This window comes from Raphanus sativus, chromosome 5, assembly GCF_000801105.2.
Source record: "Raphanus sativus cultivar WK10039 chromosome 5, ASM80110v3, whole genome shotgun sequence".
Lineage (NCBI taxonomy): Eukaryota > Viridiplantae > Streptophyta > Magnoliopsida > Brassicales > Brassicaceae > Raphanus > Raphanus sativus.
The window spans coordinates 30,602,544-30,622,943 of NC_079515.1; the positions used below are offsets into that span (position 1 = coordinate 30,602,544).

At 37.5% G+C, this 20,400-nt stretch overlaps 6 protein-coding genes across 6 annotated transcripts; 4 read left to right on the forward strand and 2 right to left on the reverse strand.

Annotated features, from left to right (window-relative positions):
- Nucleotides 1-1,974: 1,974 nt before the first annotated feature.
- Nucleotides 1,975-5,676, reverse strand: LOC108862541 (putative disease resistance protein At4g10780). Its single transcript, XM_056986079.1, is given in 5 exon segments — nucleotides 1,975-2,182; nucleotides 2,269-2,350; nucleotides 2,426-3,006; nucleotides 3,095-5,079; nucleotides 5,082-5,676. Coding segments are annotated over 3 exon segments (2,598 nt in total). The 5' UTR covers nucleotides 5,674-5,676; the 3' UTR covers nucleotides 1,975-2,182; nucleotides 2,269-2,350; nucleotides 2,426-2,985.
- Nucleotides 5,677-6,890: 1,214 nt separating this feature from the next.
- On the forward strand, nucleotides 6,891-7,787 carry LOC108858752 (uncharacterized). The gene has a single exon (XM_018632629.1). It carries the CDS (start codon nucleotides 6,891-6,893, stop codon nucleotides 7,785-7,787), a length of 897 nt encoding a protein of 298 aa, XP_018488131.1.
- Nucleotides 7,788-8,206: 419 nt separating this feature from the next.
- LOC108857744 (flavin-containing monooxygenase FMO GS-OX-like 2) lies at nucleotides 8,207-10,810 on the reverse strand. The gene is made up of 7 exons (XM_018631756.2): nucleotides 10,072-10,810; nucleotides 9,571-9,641; nucleotides 9,330-9,482; nucleotides 9,170-9,252; nucleotides 8,946-9,081; nucleotides 8,656-8,832; nucleotides 8,207-8,563 (listed from the first exon to the last, which is right to left on the reverse strand). The coding sequence occupies exons 1-7, from the start codon at nucleotides 10,628-10,630 to the stop codon at nucleotides 8,348-8,350; spliced, it is 1,395 nt and encodes a 464-aa protein (XP_018487258.1). The 5' UTR covers nucleotides 10,631-10,810; the 3' UTR covers nucleotides 8,207-8,347.
- A 3,019-nt stretch (nucleotides 10,811-13,829) lies between these two features.
- LOC108857612 (putative F-box protein At1g12190) lies at nucleotides 13,830-15,102 on the forward strand. Its single transcript, XM_018631614.2, has one exon. The coding sequence runs from the start codon at nucleotides 13,899-13,901 to the stop codon at nucleotides 14,982-14,984; it is 1,086 nt and encodes a 361-aa protein (XP_018487116.1). The 5' UTR covers nucleotides 13,830-13,898; the 3' UTR covers nucleotides 14,985-15,102.
- A 765-nt stretch (nucleotides 15,103-15,867) lies between these two features.
- Nucleotides 15,868-17,725, forward strand: LOC108857610 (WEB family protein At1g12150). Its single transcript, XM_018631612.2, has 2 exons — nucleotides 15,868-16,111; nucleotides 16,200-17,725. The coding sequence occupies exons 1-2, from the start codon at nucleotides 15,947-15,949 to the stop codon at nucleotides 17,670-17,672; spliced, it is 1,638 nt and encodes a 545-aa protein (XP_018487114.1). The 5' UTR covers nucleotides 15,868-15,946; the 3' UTR covers nucleotides 17,673-17,725.
- Nucleotides 17,726-18,172: 447 nt separating this feature from the next.
- On the forward strand, nucleotides 18,173-20,325 carry LOC108857609 (pentatricopeptide repeat-containing protein At1g12620-like). The gene has a single exon (XM_056986503.1). The coding sequence runs from the start codon at nucleotides 18,249-18,251 to the stop codon at nucleotides 20,172-20,174; it is 1,926 nt and encodes a 641-aa protein (XP_056842483.1). The 5' UTR covers nucleotides 18,173-18,248; the 3' UTR covers nucleotides 20,175-20,325.
- The last annotated feature ends 75 nt before the right edge of the window (nucleotides 20,326-20,400 follow it).

Here is a 20,400-nt window from a genome sequence, read left to right on the forward strand (position 1 = left end):
TAGCCACAAGTTTCAGACCAAAACAACACACGATTGATTTAGGTCAGCTAACTTGTACCCCAAGTCTCACATCTAACTGGCAGGTGAGTCTTTGGGAGATTGCAGTACCTTTAATGAAGCAATGACATAATCAACCTGAGAGTGAGGATTACACTGAGAGTAAGAATGGAACAAGAATCTTGATGGTCAAAGCAGGGGCTGTTTGTTTCGGAAAGCAGCAGCCACAACCTGAGAGTGAGGATTATGATCTTTTCACCAAGGACAAACTGGAATCTTCTCCGGATTTGGTAGAAGTTTCAATCTTTGTATCTCCTGAATGGTTACGAGCCCAATATTAGATTGGGTAGCTGCTGCAGCTTGAGCAACGCTGATGTTAAATTAGTGCAATATTAGATGTGAATAGCAAGAATAAGATATACTTAAGATAGAGTATAGATACAGACATCCATTCAGTGGTACCTGTAATAGCAATATTAGATTGTGAATAGCAAGAATCAGGAACCAATCTCGCTAAAAGCTGATACAGCATCTAGCTCATTGTTTAGAAAATCGTCCCTGCTGTGCGGTTCAAAGATCGCATACATTTGAAATAACATAAACAGAGAGAAACATATGTACACATAATGCTGTTGAAGAATGAAAGATAGCAAAGAAACAGAGAGATTGTACTTGGAACGAAGCAAAGAGAGTTGCAGAAGGAGGAGATTGCAAAGTGGATTGCATTTTATTTTTTCCTCAGCAACAGTTGATCGGAGTTAACAAATCCAGCCGTTGATATTTTCCCATTAAGGTGGCACCCGCCCATTTTTTATTTATTCGAAAAAATGTCAGAAGATAACACCCATCTTATGGTTAGGATTTTCATACACCATCTTATGGATAACGAGACATTTCTTTTGCTTCCCACTTGAAGTATCATACATTACAATGAACACACACTCACACTCCAAAACACAACCACAACGTTTGCAGAAAAAAAAGGAAGTTTGATACAAAAAAACTGACAGAGAGGAAGCAAAAATAAAAGGAGAGTAACATCTGATAGTTTTGAACAGTGCAGTATTGAGACAGAGATGCGGTTTGGTGGTTCATCGGAAACCAACATGCCTACCAGGGTTGTCTTCCTATAAACCAACCAAAGAAAAGGTTTCAGTTTTGGAAATAAAATATTTGGAAATGAGAACGGAGAGAGGAGAGGAGAGGGAGATATACGATTCTACGTGATGGCAGGAAACGGAGTCTCGTGACTTCGTCCTCCCATTCAACCCGTCCTATCCAATTTTCGGGTGAGTATTGTATGACAAACCTTTCAACTTCAGCTACGCTTCTGGAATCGAGCGGAAGCTTTGCTAGTTTCGGACACTGTTCTATGTACATTTCCCTCAGACATGGAAACGGCAGGGGAGTCCAGTAGATGCTCTTCACCGCAGGCAATTCAAGCATCACTAGAGTTTCTAGTTTTGCAAAAGGAATATTAATACCTTGTACCTCCATCATCTTTTTGGCTTTCTCTTTGTTCGCTACTTCTTCTAGTTGCTCTAAATCCACCAGGTGTAGTTGTATAAGGTTTGGAGCGCACAACAAGAACGTCAAATCCTTTAAACCACAACAATTTTTTATGGCCACAGTTTCTTTTTTTTATAAATTGATATTTTATTTTTTATAATTCTTTTGGTAGAGATTTTATTTTTTAATAATTATTGTTATATATTTTATATGTGTTATAATATAATTAATTGTAGAAAGTTATTTTTGGTTATCTGGTTATTTTTAGATTAAGTTTAGTTTTAATTCAAAATGCTCGATCTGGTTATAATATTGTTATTTTTTGGTACAAATATCCGAACTGGTTTTAGATACATTAGTTTATGGATATTTGTAGGTTTCTATATATCAAAATTGAATTCATCTTGATTTTGGAAGACCCAAATTTGAAATCTATATGAAATTTTATAATATCCGAATGAAGCATAGTTTCAAAGCTCAAAAAGGATATCCAAAAGAAATAATTCGTAGTTGAACATGTACTTGAATGTCTATATCTAACTGATTATATAAACAAAAAGAAATTGTTAACTATTTTGAATTCAATTATGCTGTCAATGTTCATGCTTAAATGGATAGCCAATTTTCATCCAAGTGCGTTTGGATTCCCTCTCGGAGCTTCAACATCCTATGAGAGCTGTCATAAAGCACGACACGACACGAATACTGAGAGACGACGGTAAAAAGGAAAGCCTTGTTAAGAACTAGCTGAAACAAACTTACTTGCCAGGGTTGCAGTGATTTTGAATAGCAAGCGGTCGTGCAGTACATCGATTCCATTGTATAGTCTCAACAGATCAGGAACCTAGATACATCAACAACATCATCACATCAGATGACATGTTAGTCATTTTAATTAATGCTATGTAAACGACGTTACCGGTGTGTCATAAGAAAGACGAGCATCCACTTCAGTACAATAGTAACTGGACGAAAAAAGCTTCCTGAGCAGAGAAAAGACTTGGAAGTGGAATAAAAATGCATAACTTCTTAGAGAAGCAACCTTAACTAGAGAGAAAGAGATTTCTCAGCAACAGTTGATCTGAGTTAACAAATACAGCCGTTGATATCCGAAAAAGCGAAGACCATTAGTTATTAGTTCATTGTTGTTAATTAGGACTTTCACACACCATCTTATGGATAATGAGATAGTTAATAAATGTAACAGATTATTACATATAGATTACAATGAACACTCACACTCCAAAACACAACCACGCCGTTTGCAGGAAAGAGAAGCTTGATGCAAATCAACTGAAAGAGAGGAAGAAATAAAATAAAAAAGAGATTAGAATAACATGTCTGAAACACGTGTGTGTGTGTTGTCTGATGGTTTACAACAGTGCACTATCACAGACACAGAACAGTAGCAAAAGCAAAGTAAGACTATGAAACAGCGATTCGGCATATGATGAAACCAACTTGTCTCACTGGGTTGTCTTATTCGTAGTGCGTCAAATCCTAAACCAATCAAAGAAGAAAAGGTTTCAGTTTGGAAATAAAATAATTGGTAAGGAGGTAGTGAACGGAGAGAGGAGGGGAGATATACCAATCTGCATGAAGGCAGGAAACGGAGTCTCGTGGCTTCGTCCTCCCAATTAACCTTTTCTATCCAATATCTCGAGTTGTATTTTAAGACAAACTTTTTAACATCAGCTACGCTTCTGGAATCGAGCGGAAGCTTTGCTAGTGACCGAGATCGTGCTATGTACATTTCCTTCAGACATGGAAACCGCAGGGGAGTCCAGTAGATGCTCTTCAACGCAGTCAAGTCAACCATCTCTAGAGTTTCTAGTTTTTCAAAAGGAATATTACCTTGTACCTTCATCTCGTCAGCTTTCTCTTTGCTCACTACTTCTTTTAGATACCTTAAACTCCTCATATTTAGATGTATAAGGTTTGGAGCGAGCAACAACCACGTCAAGTCCTTTAAACCACGACACCTTCTTATATCCACAGAAGACAGATTTGGGAAGCATTGACCTGTGAAGCTACGGAGAATCTTCGAAACACTCAAGTCAGAAATGTTTCTGATATCAACCTTATGAATACATCTCGCCAAGTGTGAAAGAAACAGTTCCTCCATAACCAAATCTGACTGGATTTTAATGTTTAAAACTTTTAGGTGTTCCAACAGCAGCAACTCCATCAGGCTTGGGTCAGGTGTGTAGCTACTCAGTAATGATAAGACTCTCAAACTCCGCAACTTAGATATTCCATGGATACTCCGAAGATTCGCCATATCGTCTAGATACAGATGCATTAGCGTTTCCAACTTTAGGAGACAAACTGGTAGTATCGAGATCGCTGTTCCTGACAAATCGAGATATTTTAAGGAGACTAACTCCGATATTTCCTCAGGCAATCCATCAAGACCCGAGTTCTGAGATAGATCCAAAACAACTAGTTCTGGCATACGATTAAAGAATCCACCTCCAATCGTTACCAATGATTTGTTTCCTTGGAGGAATAGAGTTGTTAGTTCGGGACACGTGGGCCTACCAAATATCTTTTCAATCTTATTATTCATCAGTGACATCCTCTCCACCGCACTCCAGTTCTCGACTTTTGGTACCTTACTTAACCCAACTCCGGCTTGCACGATACACTTTTCTCTGTTTTCTCCAAGATCAGATGATATCCATATAGCCATCTCACGAACCACATCATGCATTTTCACCATTGCTTTGTTGCTTCCTTCCTCCAGCAGTAAACATGCACGGACAAGGGTACCAATTATCTCATAACCTTGGTTTATTGTTCTTTCTCTGTCTTCGTTTTCACTTATGAATCCTTCACATATCCAGTAATCTATCAACTTCTCTTTTTCTATCATATGATCTTCAGGAAAGAGAGAGCAATACTCGAAGCATGACTTGATCTGGTCACCCCTCAAGTTGTCATAGCTATACTTTAGAATAGGAAGGATTTGGTCATTCATGCCAGAAAAATCTGAAGCATACGAATTCAAAACCTGAACTGCATGATGCCATTCTTGTATAGTCCTCTTGCTTGACATGGTCTCGCCGATAACGTTGAGAGCTAACGGTAGGCCACGACATTTTTCGGCAACTTTCCTTGCTTGTTCAGGAATGCCTGGATGGCTTTGTAACGTGAGTGGTCCGACTTTTTTCTTGAACAAGTCCCACGCTTCATTGTCTGTTAGACACTGGACTTCCATTGGATCATCAACTCCCATGCGGCCACATACTTCCCTGGAACGGGTGGTGAATACTACTTTGCATCCGTTTTCCCTTGTTGGAAATGGAACTCCGATTTCAGCTAAATCCACTTTTCTCCAAATGTCATCCAATAACAAGACAAATTTCTTATTCTTCATACGAGCGTGTATATCATGAGCCTTGTGTCTTTTCTCTTTTCGGTACCACTCCTCTCCGCGAAGGCCTAACTTCTCAGCGATATCATCTTGAATCTTCTCAGCGATATCATCTTGAATCTTCTCAGTCTGTAGTTCACCTGATACCACAACCCAAATGACAATTTGGACAACATCAACCGCCTCACGGAACTTTTGCTTATCTGTGTGAGAAGAGTTGTTTTTCCTACTCCACCCATTCCGTAGAGTCCCATAATTGCAGTCTCGTCATCCATGAGGCGGTTCCACGCCCTGTCCAGCATTGCTTCTTGACCAAAAATTACTTGTTGTAGAGGCATTTCCTCCACCACACATCTCATAGCTGGCTGTTCAGCCGCAACAACTTCAAAAACTCCATTTGATTTGAGATTCTCAACGTCGTCCAACATGTCAGAAACCCTTTTCCCGTAACGGAAGCTAGATTTAAAGTTTTTGGAACAAACACCACAAAGACACAACCTTTGGAGTTCCATGGTTCTAGTATTACTTAGATCATGGAAACTTTTTTCGATGGTCTCAACACTAGTAAGCCATACCTGGACTTCGGTTAGCCTTTGTTGACCTTTGCCTTCTTCCCTTTGCACCCTTGTTAACACATCATCTCGCCTTGCCTTGAGTACTTCCATGGCTTTCTCCAGAGCCACCAAATTCTTCTCAAGATTACAAACATGATTGCCTTCTCCACATAAGCAGCTACCAACACGGTTCAATACTTTATCGCATGATATTTGGATAGAGATGCAACCACCCATCCTGCACTTGACTTGACACACACACAAAGAGAGATCCAAAATGCAACCAAGAAAGCTTAATTTACAATTTGCCAATTAAGTCAAGTCGTCGGGACAAAAAAAAAAAAAAAAAAACAAGTAGTCTCAATCACTTTGTTTGAAAAAGAGACAATTTCAATAAATACAAATCTCAGCGGGACCAGTTTTCATTCACCACTTGATCAAATCACATGGAGGTTAAATGGAGAAACAACTTGCACAGTTGCACCACAGCTCATGAATTGAGACGACATATTGATAAGAGACAAAGACCAAATTTTCAACTTGCAGAGTTGCACCACAGCTTGCACAGTTGCACCACAACTCTTTGCTTTACTGAGTTAATGCCTAATTCGAATGGAAGAAAAAAAAACAAGACAGAAACTAAGACATAGTGATAGAGGCAAAGACCAAATTTTCAATCAACACAAGTTAACTCAGTAAAGCAAAGAGCATGATAATCTGCTTCTTGACAAACCTCATATGCATTATCCGTTTGAGATCAGGTGAGCGAGAATAAAAATCAAAGACAGAGAGAGGGAGACTACATCACCAGAGAAGCATGTGAGTTCCCATTACAGAATCAAAAACCGAATGAATTACGAAATGGATCGTATCTTCTTCTCTTTTGTTTCATGATGAACCCTGCTAAACTGGGGTTTAACACGTAAGCATGACGTTGCGGCACTGATGAGCGATGTTTACTAAACCAAACCCTCGTACAGGAATAGAGAGTTTGCATTCCAATAGGCAATAGCAAATTCAACACGCCAAATCCATACGGAAGAAAAGAAAAAGAACGTGTGGCCCATTTATTTCCTCATTGGTTAAAAAATTATCAAAATAGATTAAAGTCAAATCAACTAAAAAATGTATAAACCAAAAAAGAAAAGAAAAGAAATGGACCTATCACAGAAGATGCTAGCGACCTACGCGTTTCAGACCTTCTAACTACAGATCTTAAATGGAACCAAAAGAGAATTGAGGAACTGTTACCTGAGCTAGTCCAGCAGATCCGGCTTCTTCAACCGAGTGAGACAGGAACGGAAGACAAGTATATCTGGCAACCTCTACAATCTGGAATCTATACTACAAGATCAGGGTATCACTCGGCCTCAACCACTTGTATCCCTGCGTCTCAAGCAGCAGATGCTTTGAACTGGTGGAGAGATGTATGGTCCCTCAACACTTCCCCGAAGATGCAAATGTTCTTATGGTCCGCCCTCCAAGATGCCTTGCCCACAGGAGATAATCTAAAAAGACGCAAGATAAAGCTTGATGCTCAATGCCCCCGATGTGGTCAACAGGAAACAACTTTGCATATCTTCTTCACTTGCTCCTTTGCTATGAAAGTTTGGAAACAAACACCCCTGTACCCTGCAGTTCACACAGCTGCACTTCAGAGCTTTAAAGAGGGAGTTATAATATTCAGGAAATTAAATTGCCTTCCACCTTCAGGTATCTCAATTAATATATTACCGTGGATCTGTTGGGCAATTTGGACCTCCCGGAATCAACTCCTATTTGAAGATCGAGGTTTAGCTCCTGAGGAAGTAGCCATCAAAGGTCTCAATTTGGCACGTGAATGGACTTCAATCCAATCTAACCGCAAAGCGATCACACCGCCGATTCAACGATCAACCTTCAAACAACAAATCACTACACCTCATCCCGAAACCGTCTATTGTAAGACGGATGCTTCGTGGGACGCAACATCAAACTTCGCGGGCTTGGCATGGATCTTCTCGGGTCCTCACCCATCGATGCCCATGCAAGGCTCCATCTATCGCGGTTTCGTCAGTTCACCACTCATGGCAGAAGCACTAGCGGTTCGATCCAGCATCCAATTGGCAGCAACGCTTCAGATTCCACATCTTAGGGTTTGCTCCGATTCCCAAACGCTCATCAAAGCTATCATCAACAGAGCTATGGTTAAGGAGATCATCGGTGTTGTGGCAGACATCTTTAATCTCTCATCTCTGTTCTCTTCTATCTCTTTTATTTTCATCCCGCGAGGCGAGAATTGTGATGCCGATGCTTTGGCAAAACTCACTCTTCGTCTACGCTCTTCTGTAACAAACCCCTTTATGGGCTGAGTTTGGGCCTAGGCCTGTTTTAATTAAAAGTTGCTCCTTGACAAAAAAAAAAAAAGAAAAGAAAAGAAATGTATTAAATTAACCAAGAGTTCTAACATAACAAAATTTCATATGTAGGTTAAAAAAACAAAAAAAAACAAAACTTCATATATATTTACTGAAAATAGTTAAATATGTTTTATGTTTATAATGATGCAAAAGAAAATTCTATTACATATATGTCAAAATTGTATTAGATTTAGTGGGTGCATAAGTGATTAGTGGAAACTGTTGTCATGAGTGATGAGTGCTCAATCATGCTATGACAGACTACTTTTTTCCTCCATCTGTAGGCAGAGGTCTTATAAAAGATCCCCTTATTATTACACATTCCCGAAATCACGCAACATACTATTATCTTTTACATGTAGCCCCATATATAGATTCTTATTAGGCTATATTATTTAGCTTATTGCTCTATCTTTCACATTCTCGGAACACAACAGCACAAAGACACACACTCACAAAAACATACGCACACGCCGTCTTCACAACAAATCTCCAAAGTCATATAATCAATTTTAGGTTTTCAACATCGGCAAAAGTTCTGGATAACTTGACATAAATTTAACAAAATCATCGTATGCTTCTACGATGAGGTGATCATCATCCCAGTTATCCCTGTATGTAGCGGACTGTGCATAAATTCTCTTGAAGCCGATGTAAAACATTTCTTCTCTCCATTTTTCAATCCGTGGATAGTCACATTGATCCGCAAGCCAATTATCATACTCAAACTGCGAGAAAGAGTTTCACCAGACGAATGTTTAGTCTTAATCATTTAATTTTATCTAGATAGTATTTTGCACATTGAGAATGTTGTACGTACCTGAGAGTCATCTGGCATCAAATGAGTGTATCTTTTGGGAATACCAGAGGCTGCGAGCTTATCATAGAAATCCTTGGTGTCTTCCATCATTTCGTCTTGTGATGGAAGAGATACTCGTCCAGATAAAACCGCGGCAACCCACTTGCTTTGAAGCTCAAACATCGGAAAGGGAGTTATCTATAAACAATGTTATAAACCATATTATGAGATCATATGCTACAACAACGAAGATGTTTATTTGCAGATAATAGCAAAGAATATAACAGAAACATTATTATAAGATTACTAACCTGCCATGGTAGGCCGATGAACGAAAGGCCGGGGGCAAGAGCCGGAGGAAATACATGCTTATACAACGGTCCAACGCGATTATCGTCTACTGTCACTTCACCTTTCGTGTCAAGAAACGGGAAGTAATACTTGTAACTGACCATAACAAAATTAGAAAGGTTAGTGAAAACGTCTTTAGATATTTATGCTTTCATATAGGATTGATCCACAAAGTGCACATTACCCTGTACAATGCATAATGGTATCGGCGTAAACCGTCTTTCCATTTTGGAAAACCACTGAACCATCTGCATGGGCAGTTTCAATCTGTAATGGACATAGCAAGGAATCAGATAATGGTCTTATGGACTAATTGATTGGCTGGTGGCTGGTTTAGTTAGTACCGTTGGGTGAAGCCAAAGGTTTTCGTAACTGGGAAGCTTCTCATAGGTCTCAAGTGAAGTTGATCTAGACGAAACATGGACTTCTTTAGCGACTTTTGCTATATCTCTGCATATATCAACGCCACTCGCTGAGCTTCCTATCACTATCACTACCTGCAAGGCGATCCAAGAGCTGAGGGAGGAGTAACGTTGATTTGAGGTCACTAGATTCAGTATAGTGATGAGATTCTAGTGCAAGTACCTGATTTTTGAATGGATCAGGAACACGGTAATTGTGGCTATGAATTTGCTTGCCTGGCCATGAATCTATGCCTGGAATAACCAAATATATATTGTTTGAATAGTTCATCCCACAAAGAATCTATGTTTTCTATTTTGCACCAATAAAAACTCTGTTTTTTGGTTCATATTGACCTTAAAATATATTTAAATTTTAGCAAAAAAAAACTAATCATTTTTAATGAGAATATAATTGATACATTACTTTCAAAAATAATTTTCCTCATTTACTGTAAATTGTTTTCCTACACGTAGCCAATACGCATAATGTAAAAAAAATAGGGCACACTTCAAAATTATTAATAAATGAAAAAACCCATACAATTAGAAACATATTAAATGATGTAACGTAACATAATCTTGGGAAATATAATTTTGGATGTCGTAAACCAAAAAAAAAAAGAAAAGTGAACAAGTGTCAAAACACACAATATCAAGACACGAGTAAGGTTTGGTTATTTACCAGCGACAAGAGCATGGCGTGGCTCTGTATAGTGTCCGTTACAAACCACGACGGCGTCGTATATCTCTTCCGCAACAGCAGCAGAGCTTCTCGACTCAACCCTCCACTTCCCGCTATTCTCCTCATCTGCCGCCGGCTCTGCCCTAACAACCTCCGTCTCGAACCTTATCATCTCCTCTATATCGAATTCTTTAGCAAAGTCTCGAAGGTAAGCAAGAACCTCACTATGACCCGGATGTCTTCTCGGATCCCTCGACCCGTCGTGTGGTCGGGTCGCAAAAGGGAAGTCGGTGAAACCCATGCACTCTCGAGGGATGTTGGTGCGTAGGGATTTGTAGAGGCTGGAGTGGACTACGGGTCGGGTTGGGTCGAGGCTTAGCGGGTCAGGTTCCACTTGAGGGGTGTAAGCCCACACGCCTCCAATTTGGCTCCCGCGCTCTAACACGACCACTGAGTGGCCTTCACGACGTAGCTCACGAGCAGCCACGAGGCCGGCTGCTCCAGCTCCGATTACCGCCACGTGACGAGAGTTTGTTCGATCACGGTTACTAGGTGCCATGTAGGTTATTGTGAAGTGTTGTGCTCTAATAAAAGATGAAGAGATTGTAATGGTAACGAAGAAGAGAAAGGTGATGGTGTGTTTCGATTATCACGATGTGCAAATTTATACACGAGGAAAAAAGGTGCCTCTAATGAAGACGTGCCAGTTCAGTGTAGACAATTCTTACATAATGTCTCGTATGAATATTAAATTCATTTTATATCTTTTAATTTGCAAAAATAGATATGAAATTCAATTAAGTAGGTAGACATGCATGTCTATAAGAGAATATACACTTTTGTTAGATTATTTTGTTAGATTATGTAGGAGTAATTTTAACTGATCATTACCAAACTTGAAGTTTGAAGTAGTAAAAACATTTGGTAAAAAAAGTAAAAACATAACTTATCATGAGTTATATCATATTTCATTATTTAATGATTTATTCTCCCTTTTTATATGTAGTGTGTTATAGATGATTTTTTTACATTTGAAGATGGTGTCTAAAATAAACAAATTTGTTTTTTTTTTCTGATATGATATGAAATAATGTTTATTAATTTACAAATGGATGTTCTTAGCTAGGAACAGCGCGAATAATCATGAGAGGTTAATAGGCAATCATACATGCCGTAACTCAGAATTTCAGTAATAAAAACTTGCAATGATTCATTTTATGGGATTTTCACAAGAGACAGTGTATAGAAGCTTTAAATCACTTGTCAAAAAAAAAACAAGTGAATGTTGCTTTCACATACTTTGATTTTTAAAAATAATGAAGTGATAAAAAGCTTTTAAGATACAATGTAAATAGCTTTTTGATTACTTCTTTTAAAATGCATGCAGCCCTATGTATCTACCACCTAACAGTGTCCAGGATCATGTGTACTATTCAACATAGCATACCAACAAAGAAACTTTCTGCATAGATATCTGTACTATTAAATAATTGCTATTTGATTAATGAAATAAAATATCAACACCACTATCACTATGCACAACATATTAACCAATATCATTGCCTTGCAGAAGGGAACTGTTTTTAACTTTTTATTCAAAAATTAAAACCATTTTCCGGTTAATGTACCCGATTAACGTTTATATTGTCTTTTGAAAACTGTATACTTAGTTTAAAAAGAAAACTATATCCCGTTCTCTCATTACATCTTAATTACAAAAACAAAAATTAGCATGTAATGTTTTCGAAAAGAAAATTTTAGCTTTCTGAGTTTGAAAGTCCGATTAACTAAAGATCCATTTTTATATTTTTAATGATAAATAATATAAATTTTAACAGAAAATATACCGAACTACTTTTTACAGTCTTTTAAGGTTAGACTAAATATATTATCAAATTAGTAAAAAAAATATAAGAAGACGGCAAATATGAACCGTCTGCGTCATTGTTCTTTGAAAATGATAGACGCCAAATATGAACAAACAACCATCAAGTTGCAAACAAATCCATTAGCCAAGTAATTAAGTTTGAATAATTGGAAGCGATGCATATCTTTTATCTTCCTTTATTGACACTTTCGTCTTTTTCGACAAAACACTAACACCCACCACACTGATCACAACAAGCTTTCCTTGAAATTTCACAAAGATTGATCTACCAATTAGCTTACAGTTTTCAAATTATTGTATACAAAAATATTATGTTATTCTTCCTTTTTAATCCCTAAACCAAATTTTTTTCCTGACATTTTGGACTCATATACATATTTTCAATACTTATCACTTATCAGATTTCATTCGACAGCCGAATCCTAAATGATTATCAAAGCATCGTCAAATATTTTTCGTACAAGCATGAATGGGATATCTATTAGAAATTCACCCATAAATTAGTAATATATAAACCATAATACTTACTAATAACTAGAGTTTAATATGTGCACCTACGAATATTCATTTTACTTTTTTCAATATAATATTTATCTTGTATAAATGGTAATATATATTCTACTAATTATATGTATTAAATAAAATTTTAAATGATATTTCTAAATACAATAATTTTATAATAAACAATCTTATTTTATTTTTGAACTGTCGACTGAGTTATCCATATTTTAGAATATGACATGTCATCGTAAATGTATTTTTGTTTTTTGTATATCAAATTTTAAATGTATAATAAAATAGTTATCCATGGTTATATTTGATTTGTATGATCAAATAATTTAATATATTATTTAAATTGTGTGTTATATTATGTAATTTTATAACAGTTAAAGTAAACAAATTTAATGATATTTAGCTGACTATCAATAATATATATTGATTAGTGTTGTATAATATTAATATTTTGTATTGTGTTATTTTTAATTTGTCTTAAACAGTATAGAGAGTTCACGCTTTTATATGTTTCAATTAACTAAAATTAGTATTATTTTTAAAAATAATCAAAAAGTGAAGTATCTACTAAAGTAAAATAAAAAAATAACATACTATTTTAAATACCATGATTATTGAAACATAAATACTAATCAAATTTTATATAAGAAAATATATTAATATTATTAAAATAAGTTATTAATATATACTGAAATCTCCAAGAACTAAAATGAAATTTTTTTTTATTCTTTTTATGTTTTTATGAAATTAAAATATCAAATAAAATAATTATAACGCACGGATCCATATCTAGTTGTAAATAATCCGTAAGTTTTAGGGTTATTTTTTATTTGTAATTATGTTTTAATAGATTAGATAATCATTTGTTAAAGTGTTTATTTACTTATTTCAAATTAGCGTAAATCTTTACGGACATGGACTGGAGTCAATGGATGATATCCTCGTATACAGTGACGAGTGACAATCATATCAAAGAAACCAAGTTGTAAATCCTCTCCATATATTTAGTGGTCAAATGTGCATGTATATATATATATATATATATTAACTAATAATTCAAAATCCAGAATTATATAAATGTATATATTAAATATTAATAAATATTAAAGTAGATATGTTTCTTAGTTTAATTGAATTCACATATTAACTGCTACCCCTATAAATGAGATATACAATGTCATATGCTAGGAAGCTAACCAATTATAAGCTATTATTTAAAGTTCAAACATATCTTATGTTATTAAAATACGCAACTTAATTAATTTCTCTTTTATTAAAATACCTTTTTGTAAAGGATCTTTCATAAAATATTTTCCCTTTCCTTTTTGTTTTTTCCTTTTCAAGTCTATTTATTAAACTTATTATACATAGATTGTATCATATGTTGTTTGGTTAATTTTTCTCAATCGAAAACCAAATTGTGAAGATGAAGCTTCCATGTGAATTGGTGGAAGAGATACTCAGTCGTGTTCCTCCTCTATCTCTTCTCCGGTGCAAAACCGTTTGCAAACAGTGGAACACACTTCTAAACCACTTGTCTCTCGTCCGTCCTCAACTCCTTATATGGACTGGTCCCAAAATTTATTCGGTAGGCTTCAATCTCAAAGATGATCCAAAGATAGACATACGCGAGTTACCAGTAGAAAATCCTTATTTGAAGAATAATAACAATCCTGTACCTTACAACTTCCTTCCTTGCGATGGCTTATTGTTTTGTGTCCCTCGTTGGGGGAATATCAATAGAGTCGTTGTTTGGAACCCGTGGTTAAGACAGACTAGATTGATCGTGCCCCGAGAAAACTGTTTTACGTTTGGTGGTATAGGGTATGATAGTGGTAGATCCGAAAAGGGCTACAAGGTCTTTGGATATCGTTTTCTTGATCGAAAACTAAATAACGGTAAAGTTCAAGTATACCGAAGACTTGCCATCTACAAGTTCGAAACCAATGAGTGGAAGTATATTGATGCAATGAATGAAGATGAGACCTCCCAAAGTGGCATTGGAATCTCGTTCGATAAGAATGTGTCTTTAAACGGAAATTTGTATTGGATTGCTTATAGTGTCAAGACTGGTGAGTATCTCATTCGATGTTTCGATTTTTCGAAGGAGACAATTAAACTCTTCTGCATTCTACCGTGGAAGGATGATTCTTCTGATGTACCAATCCTCTCTGCTTTTAAGAGAGATCGTTTTTCAGTGTTGAAACAATTCAATGAAATAAACAAGATCGAGATATGGGTAACAGAAAACAAGATTAGTGGAGAGGGAGCTAATGTGGTGTGGACGAAGTTCATGACAGTTTCAATACCTTTTCATAAGGATTTTTGTCCAAGTTACTTTATTGATAATAATAGATACGGAAACAGCCTCGTTATGTGTTGTAAGGATGAAGATCAAAAGGCTTGCATATATGTTGTGAAGGGCAATGCGTCCACGAAGATTCCAATAGGTTGTGAAGTCTATGAGGTTTGTCAACGTTTCTATGTCCCCAGTTTGATTCCAGTTCCTTGATACACTTCAGATCAAGAGGTGACATGAACAAGAGTTAGAAGTTAGTTTTTCTTTGTTATATATTGGAGCATATGTTTACTTGAACCAGATAACATATATAATATAGCATATAGTAAAAACTATTTCCATATCAATCCAAAAAACCATTTGCATTCGATGGCAAAATGTTGGATAACTAAAGTAGCAATACAAACTAAAAGAATATGTTTTAAATAAGCTATGGAAGATTATATCCTTCATTTGTATGTCATGTGATAAATGCTTTTCTTGTAATATGTTAGTTTTATGTGGAGTGGTCTATTCTTTTAGGGTTTGATTCAGCTTTAAGATATAGTTTTTTTGGTAGCCTATTTGATAATTAAACGTTCATGGTCAAATATGTGGTACAAAATAGAAAGTTGGCATTACTGATAACTTTTAAAGACTTCGATACACTGCATAAGTTTAATATTTATTCAGTTTTACTATTCTACGTGGAGTATTAACATGAAGGGAATGTAGTTAGTTTGGTTCTTATAAAAAAAAAGAAGTCAATCGTTGGCTCTTAAAAGTCAGAAGCAAAATAAACAAGTAAAGGACATCAAGACAGGCAGAGACGTGGGTGCAGACAGGAGAACGAAAGGTGTCGTGCCAGTAACTAAGGTTCTAAATATAGACCGAAGAGACAAAAATGATATCAACCAATCAAAGGTTCCCTAATTGTAGAGAACAAGGGATTATATAAGAAGAGGACAATTACAAAAACACCAACGAGGAACACCAAGAAAGAGAAACTGATCACAAGGTACATGTCTCCTCCATTCATTCAATGCAACCTTCATCGATTATGTAAAAATATTCTTGGCTCTTTATTGGATTAGATACAAAAGAAAGGCTCGAATATGACGATCATGTGAGGATTATGACCTTTTGTTTAGTTTTTGTATTGATTGAGAATGTTGTATATGTGTTGGTTGTAGAGAATGGCGAACATTAGAGTACAAAAGGGTCCTGAATCTCCGAGGACGGAGGTCGGAGAGATAGACACAAGAGCCCCGTTTCAGTCGGTGAAAGCTGCGGTGAGCTTGTTCGGTGAAGTAGTCTCAAGACAAAGAAGTACTCCAAGAAGGTCTCGTCTCTCCTCTGAGGTAACTAATCCAAGAATCAAGAACGTGTTGTATCATTGTCCTAGATGCCTTACATAGCAAGAAACCCATTTTCTTTTAAATGTTTCAGAGCGTTTGCGACAAAGAAACACAGCTAATGCTAGCCCACAAGCAATTCCTCAAGATCAAGCAAAAGCTGGACAACGCCGAGATCACGAGATCTCGTGCTCTCTCTGATCTCTCAAACGCCAAGAAGACAATGGAGGAGCTTAGCAACAAGCTCGAAGCTGTGAACAAGTCTAAACAAACCGCTATTGACACCAAAGAAACAGTCCAACAGCGAGAGGAACAGCTTGAGCATGATAAGTCACATGGCTCTCCTCCTCACCACCACGAGCTTGACGTTGCTAGAGAACAGTATCTCTCCACCACCATCGAACTCGACGCTGCAAAGCAACAGCTCAACAAAATCAGACAGAGCTTTGATTCGGCCATGGACTTGAAAGCCACGGCACTAAACCAAGCGGCTGAAGCCAAACGTGCGCTACAAGTAAACTCTGCTAAGGTTAACGAGCTTTCTAAAGAGATTGGTGATATGAAAGATGCGATCCATCAGCTCAAGCTAGCAGCCACTCAGAATCTTGAAGAGTATGCTAATATTGTGAAGGAGAAAGATGACTTAAGAGAGTGTTACAAGACGGCGGTTGAGGAGGCAGAGAAGAAGCTACTAGTGTTGAGGAAAGAGTATCAGCCTGAGCTGTCAAGGAATCTTGAAGCCAAACTGATTGAGACAACTTCAGAGATTGAGATTTTGAGAGAAGAGATGAAGAAAGCTCATGAATCCGAGATGAACACGGTTAAAATCATTACAAACGAGCTTAACGAGGCTACGATGAAGCTACAAGAAGCTGCTGACGAGGAAGGCTCTCTAAGAAGCTTGGTGAATTCTCTGAGGATGGAGCTTGAAGAAATGAGAAGAGAACGGGAAGAGCTGCAGCGGAGAGAAGCAGAGAGGTTAGAGGTTGAGGAGAGGAAGAAGGTGGAAGCTCTAAAGGAAGAGAGCTTGAAACTTGAGGAGATGAAACTAGAAGCTTCGGTAGCAAGAAAGGAAGCTGAAGAGATGAATAGAAAGATAGAGAGTTTGAAGAAAGAAACAGATTCTGCAATGATAGCTGCAGAGGAAGCTGAGAAGAGACTAGAGCTTGTTATAAGAGAAGTGGAAGAGGCTAAAGCGGCTGAAGAGAAGGTTCGGGAGGAGATGAAGATGATATCTCAGAAGAAAGAGAGCAAGAAACAGGAAGAATCATCCGGTTCGAAGATAAAGATCACAGTGCAAGAGTTCGAGTCTTTGAAACGAGGAGCAGGGGAAACAGAGGCTGCAACGGAGAAGAAGTTGGCAGATATAGCAGCTGAGCTTGAAGAGATCAACGCAAGAAAGGCAGAAGCTGATAACAAGCTTGGAGCAAGCCTTAAAGCTATAGAGGAGATGAAGCACGCAACGGACTTGGCTCAGAAAGCAGCAGACTCAGCAGAAGCTGCAAAGAGTGTGGTGGAAAGTGAGTTGAAGAGATGGCGTCAAAAAGAAAATGTACAACATGCTTAGTGTCTCTCTTTGATTCAATCTGGTTTAGTGATAACATTGTTTTATTTCAAAATAAAAATAAAAAGATGAAGTTCAACATCACATGAAAAACAACAACACGTAGATAGATCAATCATTTGGTAAAAGGCATCATCACTTCAGTATCTGAGAGGGAATAACACTGATCAGCTTCTGTCTCAAGAAATCCTCATAAGCCTCAACACTTGAGATGATCATCGTCCCAGTTATCAAAATTTGACTTTGAAGTTGAATACTTTAGTTTCGTTGAGTTGATTATCTCTATATGCATTCCAATCGTTAACAAACCAAAATAGAGGCTCGTTGCTGCATTCCGTCGAACATGTTGTGGGCGATATTGTTGTTCCGAAGCTAATAAGTAATAATCTGTTCAAGCGACATCCTTTTACTTTAGTCGTCATAATCAAAATCAAATTAAAATCACGTAAACATCGACACGAGATTTAAATTGAACCGGAATTATTACCTAACCGGTCTTCTTTGTTCTCTTCTCCCAGAGATCACTCTTTCACTATCTTGGTGTGCCCTAAGAAGAGGACGATTCAACTGAAGCGGACGATGATGATGATGATGATGAGGACACAGAGATGGAAGCAGCTAACTACTGTGAGATCGGTTCGTTCCCATTCACTTCAGACAGGTACTCTAAGAAATGCTTTCTTCCAAAGCCCATACGAGTTCTTCTTCTTCTGCGGAAGAGGCTTTTCTTCTGGTCTCAGCAGCGATAGTTATAGAGAGAGATTGAGAAATGGGCTCGTCAATATCAAGAAGGATGATGCTGTTGATCTGTTCCAGACCATGATCAGGTCTCGTCCTCTTCCTACTGTCGTAGATTTCAACAGATTGTTTGGTTTAGTTGCCAAAACGAAACAGTATGATCTCGTGTTACATCTCTGCAAGCAAATGGAACTGCAAGGAGGGATTGCGTATGATCTCTGCACTCTCAACATTATGATCAACTGCTTATGCCGCCGTCGCCGACTCTGTTTTGCTTTTTCTGTGATGGGGAAGATGTCGAAACTTGGGTATGAGCCTAACACTGTCACATTCTCAACTTTGATCAACGGTTTATGTCTCGAGGGCCGAGTTTCCGAAGCTGTGGAGTTAGTTGATCGAATGGTAGAGATGAAGGTTATTCCAGATCTCATCATACTTAACACTCTTGTCAATGGACTTTGTCTTCAAAGTAAAGTGTCTGAAGCTATGGCTTTGATTGATCGAATGATGGCTAATGGATGCCAACCCAATGAAGTTACCTATGGTCCTATTTTAAACAGAATGTGCAAGTCAGGGAACACTGCCTTGGCTTTCGATCTGTTCAGAAAGATGGAAGATAGAAAGATCAAGCTTGATGCAGTCATATACAATATCATCATAGATGGTCTTTGCAAAGACGGAAGCCTTGAAGATGCCCTCAACTTTTTCAATGAAATGGAAACCAAAGGGATCAAAGCAGATGTCTGTACCTACAACTCTCTCATAGGAGGCTTCTGTAGTTTTGGTAGATGGGATGATGGTGCACAGCTGCTGAAGGATATGATCACTAGGGAAATCACCCCGGACGTCTTCACTTTCAATACTTTGATTGATAGTTTTGTGAAAGAAGGAAAGGTTACCGAGGCTAAAGAGCTGTACAATGAGATGATCACAAGAGGGATAGATCCTACTACCATTACATATAATTCTTTGATATATGGGTTGTGCATGGAGAACAACACCCTAGGTGAAGCCAACCAGATGCTGGATCTGATGGTTAGCAAGGGATGCGATCCTGATGTTGTGACGTTTAATACCCTTATAAACGGATACTGTAAGTCTAAACAGGTTGATGAAGGTATGAGGCTTTTCCGCAAAATGTCTCTAAGAGGGGTGGTTGCCGATACAGTCACTTTTAACACTCTCATCCAAGGCTTTTGTCAATCTGGAAAACTCGATGTTGCCAAAGAACTCTTCCAAGAGATGGTTTCTCAAGGTGCTCATCCTGATATTGTGACCTACAAAATTTTGCTGGATGGGTTGTGTGACAATGGAGAACTTGAAGAGGCATTGGGAATACTTGAAAAAATGCACAAGTGTAAGATGGAACTTGATATTAGTATATATACTATCATCATTCACGGGATGTGCAATGAAAGTAAGGTCGATGAAGCTTGGGAGTTATTCTGTAGCCTACCTTCGAAAGGAGTGGAGCCTGATGTCAAAACATATACTATTATGATTGGAGGATTATGTAAGAAAGGTTCATTGTCTGAAGCGGGCCTGTTGTTTAAGAAAATGGAAGAGGATGGGATTGCGCCAAATGATTGTACGTACAACACACTAATCCGAGCTCATCTCCGAGGCGGTGACATAAGCAATTCAGTTGAACTCATCGAAGAAATGAAGAGGTGTGGGTTCTCAGCAGATGCTTCCACCATAAAGATGGTTATGGATATGTTATCGGATGGTAGAATGAAGAAAAGCTTTCTGGATATACTTTCTTAGAATGTCTGATCTTTAGTTGCAAGAGACAAAGTCCAGATTAGTGTGTTTATGAGGTGTATTTGGGTTTATTAGTCGAAACTAAGTTTGTTTGTTTACACCTAAACAGAGTTTGATGTCATAATCTTGTCCTTATTTTATCGCTTTATTACTACCTGGCTGTGAAGAGGGTGAATTCAAGGCTCACTACTCATCTGTGGAAAAATAGTTTCTTATAAACTGAAACTGT

What these genes read in the sequence shown, in the direction of transcription:
- LOC108857612 (XM_018631614.2), top strand. Translation starts at nt 13,899, where the DNA reads ATGAAGCTTCCATGTGAATTGGTGGAAGAGATACTCAGTCGTGTTCCT.
- LOC108857610 (XM_018631612.2), top strand. Translation starts at nt 15,947, where the DNA reads ATGGCGAACATTAGAGTACAAAAGGGTCCTGAATCTCCGAGGACGGAG. An exon ending in GGTCTCGTCTCTCCTCTGAG is followed by an intron (nt 16,112 to 16,199) that starts GTAACTAATCCA and finishes TAAATGTTTCAG; the next exon opens with AGCGTTTGCGACAAAGAAAC.
- LOC108858752 (XM_018632629.1), top strand. Translation starts at nt 6,891, where the DNA reads ATGCAAATGTTCTTATGGTCCGCCCTCCAAGATGCCTTGCCCACAGGA.
- LOC108857609 (XM_056986503.1), top strand. Translation starts at nt 18,249, where the DNA reads ATGATGATGATGATGATGAGGACACAGAGATGGAAGCAGCTAACTACT.
- LOC108857744 (XM_018631756.2), bottom strand. Translation starts at nt 10,630, where the DNA reads ATGGCACCTAGTAACCGTGATCGAACAAACTCTCGTCACGTGGCGGTA. An exon ending in CTGATCCATTCAAAAATCAG is followed by an intron (nt 9,483 to 9,570) that starts GTACTTGCACTA and finishes ATCGCCTTGCAG; the next exon opens with GTAGTGATAGTGATAGGAAG. An exon ending in ACCTTTGGCTTCACCCAACG is followed by an intron (nt 9,253 to 9,329) that starts GTACTAACTAAA and finishes TGTCCATTACAG; the next exon opens with ATTGAAACTGCCCATGCAGA.